At 41.9% G+C, this 13,426-nt stretch overlaps 1 protein-coding gene across 1 annotated transcript in view; it reads right to left on the minus strand.

Annotated features, from left to right (window-relative positions):
- The window catches only part of dnah10 (dynein axonemal heavy chain 10), a 320,465-nt gene that overhangs the window by 66,589 nt on the left and 240,450 nt on the right, over positions 1–13,426 (minus strand). The window contains exons 57-59 of the mRNA XM_072587595.1: positions 6,429–6,590; positions 5,613–5,787; positions 828–1,009 (exon numbers count right to left, since the gene is read on the minus strand). Coding sequence (XP_072443696.1) covers positions 828–1,009; positions 5,613–5,787; positions 6,429–6,590 — 519 coding nt within the window. The remainder of the gene's footprint in view (positions 1–827; positions 1,010–5,612; positions 5,788–6,428; positions 6,591–13,426) is intronic.

Genomic DNA, 13,426 nt, shown 5'->3' on the forward strand with positions numbered 1-13,426 from the left:
CAACCAGTGAATTCTGAATTCAATCATTACATTTGGAATGGAAAGCTTTGAAAGTTTTGATAGGGGTGGTCTTGCAGCTTTCATCAATTGTCATAAATTCCCCCTGATTCACTAATGTTCTTTAGGGAAGGAAATCTGCTATACTTAGCTGGTGTGGTCTACATGTGACTCCAGACACAAAGCAAGCTGATCAACTCTTAACTACCCTTCGAAATGGCTGCAGAGTTCAATTCAGGACATACAATAAATGTTGGTCTTGCCAGTGATGCCCACATCCCACAAAATAACAATAAAAACAGTAATTGTGAAGTTTCTGAATTGTTAGAGAAGTGTAACTTATTCTTTATGTTCTTTGAGGAAGAAAACCTGCTATTAATATGACTCCAGTTCCTCAACAATGACGGTAGCCTTGTAGCTGTGTCAAATCATTAAGGATAAGTAATAATTGATAGCTTTGTCAGTAATATCAACAATTATTAAAAAGTGAGACCAACAGAGGGGATGGAAATGCAGGTGGGATCATTTTAAATCAAATATTTCTTTTCACCTCAATATTTTTCATCACAAAAAAACAAAATCATCAACACCACAGACTTCAGGTGTTGGGGCACACAGGCTATCCCTACTCAACTTGTGCAAATGAGGTGTCTCATGACTAATTTTATACACGTCTATAGGGTTGCCAGAAGGAGAGATCTGTGCAGCTACCAAAGAATCACAAACTGTGCAATCGAACAATCAAAATCTCACCATCTATTTGTTAAAAAGTTACTAAACCCCACTCCAATCAATAATAGAAACAATTTCACTTCTAGTCATGCATTTACCTTTTACGGTTTTGACTTGATTCTGTCCAATAGCATCACAATCCATTTCCATTAGGACCTTCAAGAAGTTTGCCTCTGACATCATGCCTTTGGCAGATTTCCAGTTAATCTCTTTATATCCTCTCATGACAAGGATACATTCGCAAACAGTTTGTACTTGTCTTGGTGGTTTTGCAAATGACCTTTCCAGATAAAAAACTGAAAAGTTATCAAATGCTGCAACAAAATATTATTAATAAATTCTAATCAGTGGGAGAGCAGTTACCTTGTAACTCAAATCTGCCCTTTAATTCTTCACAAATTAACATTATTCTGTAATAAGAAGGCAGTTTTTAAAAATTCATTAGTGGGATGTGGGTGTTGCTGGCTGGCCAGCATTTATTGCCCATCCCTAGTTGTCCATGAGAAGACAGTGGTGAGCTGCCTTCTTGAACCACTGCAGTGCAGCTTCTGTATTCCTGATGAAGGGCTTTTGCCCGAAACGTTGATTTTACTGCTCCTCGGATGCTGTCTGAACTGCTGTGCTTTTTCAGCACCACTAACCCAGAATTTGGTTTCCAGCATCTGCAGTCATTGTTTTTACCTAGCTTCTGTAAGTTGACCCACAATGCCCTTAGGGAAGATATTCCAGGATTTTGACCTAGCAACAATGAAGGAACGGTGACATATTCCCAAGTCAGGATAGGCAATAGCTTGGAGGGAAACTTGAAGGTGGTGGCGATCCCATGTACTTGTTGCCCTTGCCCTTCTAGATGAACATGGTCATGTCTGAGGATCTTTGGTGAATTTCTGCAGTGCATCTTATAGATTGTACACACTGCTGCTACTGAGCGTCGGTGGTGCAGGGAACAGATATTTGCTAATCAAATGGGGTGCTTTGTCCTGACTAGTGTCAAGCTTCTTGAGTGTTGATGGAAATGCAGGTGGGATTGTTTTAAATCAAATATTTCTTTTCACCTCAATATTTTTCATCACTAAAAACAAAATCATCAACACCACAGACTTCAGGTGTTGGGGCACACAGGCTATCCCTACTCAACTTGTGCAAATGAGGTGTCTCATGACTAATTTCATACACGTCTATAGGGTTGCCAGAAGGAGAGATCTGTGCAGCTACCAAAGAATCACAAACTGTGCAATCGAATAATCAAAATGTTCATCCAAGCACCAATCAATAATGGAAACAGTTTCACTTGTGGACAGGCTTTTGGGGAGTCACGAGGCGAGTTACTTGGTGCAGTATTGCTCGCCTCTGACCTGCTCTTGTAGCCACTGTGTTTGTGTGGCGAGTTGAGTTGAATTTCTGGTTAATGAAAACACCCAGGATGTTGATACTGGGAGATTCAGTGATGGTAACACCACTGAGTGTAAAGGGGTGGTGGTTAGATTGTCTCTTATTAGTGATGGTCTTAGCTTGACAATTGGCACAAATGTTACTTGTCACTTGCCAGCCGAAGTCTGGATATTGTCCAGATCTTGTTGCATTTGAACATGGACAGCTTCAGTCTCTGAGGAATCACAAATGGTGCTGAACATTGTGCAGTCATCACTGTCAGCATCCCCATTTCTGACCTAATGATGAAGGGAAGGTCGTTGATGAAGCAACTGAAGATGGTTGGGCCAAGGACACCACCCTGAGGAACACTTGTAGAGATGTCCTGAGAGCAGAGATAAATGACCTCCTAACAACCACGACCATCTTCCTCTATGCCAGGTATAACCAGAGAATGTTCCCCCTTCTATCCATTGATTCCAGTTTTCCTAGGGCATCTTGATGGCACACTCAGTTGAATGCAGCCTTGACATTAAGGGCTGTCATTCTCCCCTCCCCTCTAGAATTCAGCTCTTTTCTCCGTATTTGAACCAAGACTGAGTGACCCTGACAGAACCGAAACTGGGTTATATCATTCAAAGAATGTTTCATTCAAAATAAAGTTCACATCAGTGCCTTGGTTCCCTGTTTGCTGTAGGGGGACTGCCATTTCTCTGATATCATCCTCCATAATTAGCACCAGATACATTCATTATTTATCAGGCACTGCAGATACCTGTCTCCAATTAAGGTCAATAAATTTATCAAATGGGAAAAATATACAAGTGAGGTCTGCTCCAAAATGTGGTTGACTCTTAAACTGCCCTCTGGGCAATAAATATTGGCCCAGCCAGTAATGCCATTATTCCATGAACGAATAAACAAACATGTTTTGCAATTTTTACTTTGAAATGTTTTCCCCTTTGTATCCCTTCCTTCTGTCACTGAGGTTACTGTTCACAACTGCTCTCTATTATCAGTTACTCAGTTAATTCTGCAGCCATGCTGCTAGAGTTCCTCTAATCCCATGGGCTACTATTTTGCTTACAGGTTTATTTGTGACACTATCAAATAACCTTTGAACATATAATTATAACCTTATGAAAGTGCATGTACATAACATCAGCCATTTTACATCACCAACTATCTTATTTTAACAAAATTTAACAATTACTTTAACAAAACTATCAAAAGCATTGTTATTGGAATGAAACAGCCTAAGAATATTGATATCACAGACATGAAGGTGGGTGCTAACACCAATTTTATCTTTGCAACAATTTTAATGCAACAAAGCAATGCAAGGCACATCACAAAAGCATTAAAATACAAAGTTTGAGAAAGCCACTTAGATAATAGAGTCAATTATCAAAATATTGCTCAGGGATAGGCTTTTTACCTTTTGGTTTGAGGGGATGTGGATTTTGCTGGCTTTGCATACATTTATTGCCCTTCCCTAGTTGCCCGTGAAGAGGTGAGTTGACTTCCTGAACTGCTGCAGTCCACGCGGTGAAGGGACTCCACAGTGCTGTTACAGAGGGAGTTCCAGGATTTTGAAGGAGTAGTGATTTATTTCCAAGTTAGGATGGTACTTGTCTTAGAGTGGAAATTGCAGGTGGTGATGTTCACATACATATGCTGCCCCTATTCTTCGAGACAATACAGACAGTGGTTTGGGAAAGTGCTGTTGAAGGAGCATTGGTAAATTTCTGTAGTGAATCTTGTAGGTAGTCCATACTACTACTACTACTGCACATCAGCAGTGGATATAGTGCCAATCAAAAGGGCTGCTTTGTCCTGGATGGTGTCAAGCTTGAGTGTTGTTGGAGATGCACTCAACTCCTGGCTTGTATTGTACAGATAGTGGACTGGATTCAAGGAGTCAGAAGGTGAGTTACTTATTATAGAATTCTTAACCACTTAACCTTCTTACAGCCACTTATTTATATGGTAGATCTAAATCAATTTCTGGTCAACGGTAACCTGCAGGATGTTGTTAATGGAGAATACAGCAAAGATAATGTCTCTGAAAGACAAGGGCTGACAGTGAGATTCTCTATTATTGAAGACAGTCACTGGCACTTATATGACACAAATCCTGCTTGCAAATTATCAGCTGAAGCCTGGATATTGTCCAGAAATTGCTGCAATTGGACACAGACTGCTTCAGTATCTGAGGTGGTGTGAATTGTGCAAGCTCCAGTGAACATTCCATTTCTGACCTTATGACGGAGGGAATGTAATTGATGAAGCAGCTGAAGTTGTTTGAGCCTAGGACACTACCCTGAGGAACTTCTGTAGAGATGTTCTGGAGCTAAGATGACTAATCTCCAACAATGATGACCATCTTTTAGATTCCCTACAGTGTGAAACAATCCATCTGGTCCAACATGTCCACATGGACCCTCCGAAGAGTAACCCACCCAGACCCATTTTCCTACACTTATTTACCGCTGACCAATACACCTAACACCATGGGCAATTTAGCATGACCAATTCACCTGACCTGCACATCTTTGGACTTTGGGAGGAAACCAGAGCACCCGGAGGAAACCCACGCAGACACGAGGAGAATGTGCAAACTCCATACAGATTGTTGCCCAAGGCTAGAATCAAACCTGGGTCCCTGGTGCTGTGAGGCAGCAGTGCTAATATCTGACTCACCGTGCTGCCCTTACTTTTTACGAGGTATGTTGTCCCCCCTGATTCCCACTGACTCTAATTTAATGGGGCTCCTTAATGTCACATTCAGTCAAATACAGCTGAATGTCAAGGGCAGTCACTTCTGCCTCCCCTCTAGAGTTCAGCTCTTTAGTTCATTGTATTGAGGTCAGTAATCGACTGACCTTGGCAGAACCCAAATTGGACCTCAGAGCGCAGGTTATTGCTAAGCAAGTGCTGCTTGACAGCATTGTTGATAACAACTTCCATCACTTTGCTTATGATTGACAGCAGACTGATGTGCTATAAGTGGCTGGGTTGGATTCGTCCTGCTTTTTGTAAACAGGAAATACTTGGGCAATTTTCTACATTTTCAGGTCAACGCCATTATCGTACTGCTAGAGGTGTGGCTAATACTAGATCTGTGGTCTTCAACATTTTGTTGGGATGTTGTCTGGGTCAACTGCAGTATCATATGCCTTCAGATTTTTACTAATAGATAGTGATTCAAACTGTTTGGAAAGACTGGCATCTGAGATGATGGGGACCTCAGGAGATCTTTGAGGAGGCAAGACAAATAAAGATGTGGAGGGGTTGGGGAGCTTTGGAACTAGGCAGCTAAAGACACAAATCACAAATGACAATGCAATTAATATTGAGGGTGTGCATGTGGCCATCATACAGGAACATAAATTACTCAGATGATTGAAGAACTGGAGGAGAGAACAGAAAAAGAGAGAAGCAAGACCGCAGAGGGAGTTGAAGATACAATCAGAAATTTAAAATCAGAGAAGCTGATTGTTCAGGATTACCTGATCTCAGTGACATCAGACTTATCCAAACTCTGCAATGCTACTCTGGCAGCCTCCAAAGCAGGCAAAGCTTCAGCCAAGGAATTTTCTGCATCCTGCTTTTCCACTGCTATCACCTTATTCTGTTCCTCTATCTCAAAAGCTTTCTCTTCTGCAAGCTGCTTCTTCTCCTCAGCTGAAAAAAATTAAGTAGAAGGAGTTGTAAATCTGCATTTATTTACACATTGTACTGGATTTAGTGCAATTTTAAAGCTCCTTAATGTCATTCCAAAGGTGATACACTAATCTTCTACAACTGTTGGCAGCAAATGCACAAGTGAAACAGATACATTGAGTCCTGATTTAAATCAGCCACGACTATTAGTGATGATATAGAGCTGCATAGCCTCCTCCTGTCACTAATTAAGACTAAAACATGGCAACTGCTCACTTCAAGAAATTCCAGATAAATCAGAACAGAAATTGATGCAGTTCCCCTAGTCACGTTCTACAGGTTTGGCCTCAGTGTGTGAATGCATGTCCGTGTGTATGTGTGCATGTGTACATGTGTATGTACAAGTGTGTGTGACTGTGATTGTGTCGGGTATGCTTGTTCCCTGCTGCTCCATGCAAGTTGGGTGCCATTCCTGCCGTTTCAGAACTGGACTGAACTATTGAGAGGAATTTCTAGGCCACTGTGATTAAAATAAAAGCAAATTCTGAAATATACATCTCTTTGTACTGATGAATAGTGTTAGCATTACCTGTGGGTCTTGAAGGTACAAACAGTTAATAATTCACAATGTATCCAATATCTTCCAACTCAGCTGGCCTTACCAACAGCAGTGTTGATGGAAATTTCTGCCAACAGAGCTTCACAGGCTTCTGTTTTCTCTGCCAATATAATCTTTTGTTCTGCAAGTTTCAAGTTTAACTCTGCTAACTGAATACTGGCTTCCTTTAACTTATCCAAACCTCCCTCCAAACGCTTACATTGAGCTGTGGGGAGACAGAAAAATGGAGAGTGAATTTTAATTGGTTGGTGTTAACCATTCATAGTCAGATCTTCCATCATTGGCAGATTCAGAAACAGGTACAAACATAATTTAAAAATTACATTACAGGAGGAGTCTCAACTCCTGATGACTTCAGGACTTGTTTCTGTTTTCAAAATGAGGGCAGGAGGTGAGAAGTTGGAATCAGTAAGAGCCTTGAGGAACTTATTAATGAGTGGGGAAAACAAGATTGCAATCTTCAACCGTGAATTCAGCAAACCCGAAAAGTCTGATGCATGTTCGTGCACAGCTGTCAGATTCAAAACTGGGAAAAGTGAACATTCAAAGTTTGTGAGAAGATTCGTAGCTCGGGTGCTCGTTGTTGTGGTTCTGTTCGCTGAGCTGGGAATTTGTGTTGCAGACGTTTCGTCCCCTGTCTAGGTGACATCCTCAGTGCTTGGGAGCCTCCTGTGAAGTGCTTCTGTGATGTTTCCTCTAACATTTATAGTGATTTGTATCTGCCGCTTCTGGTTGTCAATTCTAGCTGTCCGCTGCAGTGGCCGGTATATTGGGTCCAGGTCGATGTGCTTATTGATTGAATCTGTGGATGAGTGCCATGCCTCTCGGAATTCCCTGGCTATTCTCTGTTTGGCTTGTCCTATAATAGTAGTGTTGTCCCAGTCGAACTCATGTTGCTTGTCATCTGAGTGTGTGGCTACTAAGGATAGCTGGTCATGTCGTTTCGTGGCTAGTTGGTGCTCATGGATGCGGACCGTTAGCTGTCTTCCTGTTTGTCCTATGTAGTGTTTTGTACAGTCCTTGCCTCTCAACTGTGCCTCACAACACACTTCACATTCAACAACCAAATATATGAACAAATCAACGGCACACCCATGGGCTCACCCATCTCTGGACTCATAGCAGAAGCGGTAATGCAAAGATTAGAACAAACAGTCTTACCGCAAATTCAACCCAAACTCTGGGTCAGATATGTAGATGATACCTTTATAATCATTAAAAACACAGAAATAGAGAACACACACCGGATCATCAACGCCACATTCACAGGAATCCGATTCACTAGAGAGGAAGAAAAGGACAACCAACTCCCATTCCTAGACGTGAGGGTACAGAGAACACCGAACGGAGATTTCACCACAAAGGTATACAGGAAAGCCACACACACAGACCAAGTCCTAAACTACGAAAGCAACCACCCCAACACACACAAAAGAAGTTGCATCAAGACACTGTTCAAAAGGGCCACAACACACTGCAGGACACCAGAACTGCAAAAAGAGGAAGAAGAACACCTCTACAATGTATTCGCCAAAAACGGATAACCCGCAATTTCATCAACAGATGCCTAAGGGAAAGATAATGGAATGAGGACATGCTACAACCCAAAGGACTAGCCACACTACCATACATCCAAAACATTTCTGAACTGACAGCGAGACTACTGCGACCGCTAGGACTCATAACAGCACACAAACCAACAGCCACTCTCAGACAACAACTCACCAGGACGAAGGACGCGATACCCAGCATGAGCAAAACCAATGTAGTGTACAAAATCCCATGCAAGGACTGCACAAAACACTACATAGGACAAACAGGAAGACAGCTAACGATCCATATCCATGAACACCAACTAGCCACGAAACAACATGACCAGCTATCCTTAGTAGCCACACACTCAGATGACAAGCAACATGAATTTGACTGGGATAACACTACTATTATAGGACAAGCCAAACAGAGAACAGCCAGAGAATTCCTAGAAGCACGGCACTCATCCACAGATTCTATCAACAAACACATCGATCTGGACCCAATATACCGGCCACTGCAGCGGACAGCTGGAACTGACAACCGGAAGCGGCAGAGACAAGCCACTATAAATGCTGGAGGAAACATCACAGAAGCGCTTCACAGGAGGCTCCCAAGCACTGAGGATGTCACCTAGACAGGGGACGAAACGTCTGCAACACAAATTCCCAGCTCGGCGAACAGAACCACAACAAAAGTGAACATTTTTGATGTTTTGATGAGAAAAGTTTTGGAACTATGGGCACCTGGATTCAGATTAGAACACATTAGCTCTTATTTGGCTGTTCAGTCACTTTTGTGACTGCTGGATTTCCAAGTTGCTGCAGACTGCCTTTATTAAATCAGCAGCAGCACATCCCCATTGTAGCTGCGGTCAGCCTTTGCCACTCGCACTCTGTAGACATCTCCCACCTCCCTGAGAGCTTGGTTCCAGTAGAAAGTGCTCCTGAGTGATACAGTTGGCACATAGGGTTAGGATCATGTGGAGAGGACACAGGTGTTGCAGATAGATATCAGTAAGTTAAATGAGTGAGCAAAATATCTGATAGATGGAGTACAATACTGGAAAATTGAAGTTATTCACTTTGGCAGGAAGAATGTAAAATCTGAGTATTATCTAAATGGAAAATGACCGCAGAAATCTGGGGTGCAAAGAGATTTAAGTGTTCTTGCGCATGAGCCACTAAAAGTTAGCATGCAAGTACAACATGTATTCAAAAAGACAAATGGAATGTTATCCTTTATTACAACAGGAATTGAACATAAACAGTCATAGAGGTCATTGATGAGACCACATCAGGTCTCCTTACTTAAGCAAGAATATAAACAAGGTGGAGGCAGTTCACAGAAGGTTTGCTGATTTGATAACCTAGAATGAGTGAGTGGTTTTACAAGGAAAAGCTGAATAGACTGGGCTTATTTCCACTTGATTTTATATGTATGGGGAATAACTTGATTGAAATATCAGAGGTCCTGAACATGGATCTACCTACAACACATGGTTCTGCAGTGGTCCATGAACAAGCTCACCACTACCTTCTCAAGAGCAACTAATGCTGGCCCCAGTAAATGGCACTCACATCCCATGAACACATTTTTAAAAATTAATCTCCATCTATCTGCCCACTCCATCGACCAGTCAATATCCTTTTGAATTTCTACACTGTCCTTATAGTTTATAATGCTTCCAAATTTCATATCACAGAACAATACAGCAAAGAGGCCATTCAGCCCATCAAAAGCTACATGTAAAGCTACAGCAAATATTTAGTCAAGTTCTATCTTCTAGCACTATGTGCACAGCCTTGAATGTTGTGACATTTCTAGTGCTCATCCAAGTACTTCTTAAAGGTTGTTAGGTTACTTGCCTCAACTACCCTCCCAGGCAGGGCATTCCAGACACCCAAGATCCTCTGTTTCTCTGAGCTTTTAGTATCCTGCCATTTACTGAGTACTCCCCTATCTTGAAACTCCTTCCAAAATGCAACACCTCACACATTCCTGCGTTAAGCACAAACATGGAAATTGTTCCTTGCATACGAAAGTCTAGATAACATGTATCAAAAACGCAACAGACCCGTCACCAACTCCTGGAGAACTCAGCTACAAACCTTCCTTAAAACTCACATCATTGATTACCTTTTGGTACCGCTGCACATCTCTCCCCCATCACCACCCCACCCCTCCCCAATTTCTGATCCAGCATCTCTTTTTGTCTGTGAAGCATTATTGATACTTTTCTGTAATGATTCTGTAGTCAAGAAAGTTTTTGCTGTAGATAGCAGTATATGGAAATTATGATGTTTTCTCCATAGTTTGATTAAATATTGGCACAAATGCAAGAAGTCGAACAGGGAAGGCAGATGAACACAGGGCATGGTTAGGAACATGGGACTGGGGTATCATAGCAATTACAGAAACATGGCTCAGGGATGGACAGGACTGGCAGCTTAATGTTCAAGGATACAAATGCTACAGGAAGGGCAGAAGGGGAGGCAAGAGAGGAGGGGGAGGGGCGTTTTTGATAAGGGATAGCATTACAGCTATGCTGAGGGAGGATATTCCTGGAAATACATCCAGGGAAATTATTTTGGTGGAATTGAGAAATAAGAAAGGGACGATCACCTTACTGGGATTGTATTATAGACCCCCTAATAGTCAGAGGGAAATTGAGAAATAAATTTGTAAGGAGATCTCAGTTATCTATAAGAATAATAGGGTAATTATGGTACAGGATTTTAACTTTCCAAACATAGACTGGGACTGCCATAGTGTTAAGGGTTTAGATGGAGAGGAATTTGTTAAGTGTGTACAAGAAAATTTTCTGATTCAGTATGTGGATGTACCTATTAGAGAAGGTGCAAAACTTGACCTACTCTTGGGAAATAAGGCAGGGCAGGTGACTGAGTTGTCAGTGGGGGAGCACTTTGGGGCCAGCCACCATAATTCTATTGGTTTGAAATAATGATGGAAAAGGATAGACCAGATCTAAAAGTTGAAGTTCTAAATTGGAGAAAGGCCAATTTTGACAGTCTTAGGCAAGAACTTTCAAAAACTGACTGGAGGCAGATGTTCACAGGACTGCTGGAAAATGGGAAGCCTTCAGGAATTAGATAACGAGAGACCAGAGAAAGTGTATTCCTGTTTGGGTGAAAGGAAAGGCTGGTAGGTATAGGGAATGCTGGATGACTAAAGAAATTGAGGTTTTGGTTAAGAAAAAGAAGGAAGCATATGCCAGGTATAGACAGGATAGATCAAGTGAATCCTTAGAAGAGTATAAAGGCAGTAGGAATACACTTCAGAGAGAAGTCAGGAGGGCAAAAAGATGACATGAGATAGCTTTGGCAAATTAGTGTTAAGGAGAATCCAAAAGGTTTGTACAAATACATTAAGGACAAAAGGGTAACTAGGGAGAGAATAGGACCCCTCAAAGATCAGCAAGGTGGCCTTTGTGTGGAGCTGCAGGAGATGGAGAGATACTAAATGAGTATTTTGCATCAGTGTTTACTGTGGAAAGGGACATGGAAGATATAGAATGTAGGGAAATAGATGGTGACATTTTGAGAAATACTCATATTACAGAGGAGGAAGTGCTGGGTGTCTTGAAACGCATAAAAGTGGATACATCCTCAGGACCTGATCAGGTGCACCCTAGAACTGTGTGGGAAGCTAGAGAAGTGATTGCTGGGCCTCTTGCTGAGATATTTGTATCATCGATAGTCACAGGTGAGGTGCCGGAAGACTGGAGGTTGGCTAACGTGGTGCCACTGTTAAGAAAAGTGGTAAGGACAAGCCTATAGACCAATGATCCTGACGTCAGTGATGGGCATGTTGTTGGAGGGAATCCTGAGGGACAGGATGTACATGTATTTGGAAAGGCAAGGACTGATTAGGGATAATCATCATGGCTTTATGCTTAGGAAATCATGTTTCACAAACTTGATTGAGTTTTTTGAAGAAATAACAAAGAGGATTAATGAGGGCAGAATGGTGGAGGTGATCTATATGGACTTCAGTAAGGCAGTTGACAAGGTTCCTCAAGGGAAGCAAGGTTAGATCACATGGAATACAGGGAGAACTAACCATTTGGATACAGAACTGGCTCAAAGGTAGAAGACAGAGGGAGGTGGTGGAGGGTTGTTTTCAGACTGGAGGCCTGTAACCAGTGGAGTGCCACAAGGATTGGTGCTGGGTCCTCTACTTTATATAAATTATTTGGATGTAAGCATAAGAGGTATAGTTAGTACATTTGTAGATGACACCAAAATTGGAGGTGTAGTGGACAGAAAAGAAGATTATCTCAGATTACAACAGGATCTTGACCAGATGGGCCAATGGTTGAGAAGTGGCAGATGGAGTTTAACTTAGATAAATGTGAGGTGCTGCATTTTTGGAAAGCAAATCTTAAGAGGACTTATACACTTAATGGTAAGGTCCTAGGGCATGTTGCTGAACAAAGAAACCTTGGAGTGCAGGTTCGTAGCTCTTTGAAAGTGGAGTCGCAAGTAGATAGGATAGTGAAGAAGGTGCTTGGTATGCTTTCCTTTATTGGTCAGAGTATTGAGTACAGGAGTTGGGAGGTCATGTTGCGGCTGTACAGGACATTGGTTAGGCCACTGTTGGAATATTGTATGTAATTCTGGTCTCCTTCCTATCGGAAAGATATTGTGAAACTTGAAAGGGTTCAGAAAAGATTTACAAGAATATTGTTAGGGTTGGAGGATTTGAACTATATGGAGAGGTTGAATAGGCTGGGGCTGTTTTCCCTGGAGCGTCGGAGGCTGAGGGGTGACCTTATATAGGTTTACAAAATCATGAGGGATATGAATAGACAAAGCCTTTTCCTTTGGGTTGGGGGAGTCCAGAACTAGAGGGCATAGGTTTAGGGTGAGAGAAGAAAGATATAAAAGAGACCTAAGGGGCAACCTTTTCATGCAGAGTGTAGTGCGTGTATGGAATGAGCTGCCAGAGGAAGTGGTAGAGGCTGGTACAATTGCAATATTTAAAAGGCATCTGGATGGGTATATGAATACGAAGGGTTTGGAGGCTGGCAGGTGGGACTAGATTGGTTGGGATACCTGGTCGGCATGGACGAGTTGGACCAAAGGGTCTGTTTCTGTGCTGTACATCTCTATGACTCTATGACAATTAAACAAATGTTCGTATTTTGCAAACAAATTTATAGTTAAGAGTAAATGTTGGCACAACTCAATTATTACAGAGCAGACGGGCTATATAAGCCCACTGTGACTGCACCAGTTCTCTGAGCATTTTCTCTTAGCGCCAATCTCTTGTCTTTCTCTCATAATCTTGTAAGTTGTTTTTATTAAAATAAACATCCAATACCTTGTTGAATGCCTCAGTTGTACTTGCCTCCACCACACCTCCATGCAATGCATTCCAAATCTGGACCATTTGCTGTGTGTAAATGGTTTTTCTTACCTTGCATTTGCCTCTTTTGCAAAGCACTTTAAAACTTTTACTCATGGTTCTTCATCTTTATGAGTG

Source organism: Chiloscyllium punctatum, chromosome 17, assembly GCF_047496795.1.
Source record: "Chiloscyllium punctatum isolate Juve2018m chromosome 17, sChiPun1.3, whole genome shotgun sequence".
Lineage (NCBI taxonomy): Eukaryota > Metazoa > Chordata > Chondrichthyes > Orectolobiformes > Hemiscylliidae > Chiloscyllium > Chiloscyllium punctatum.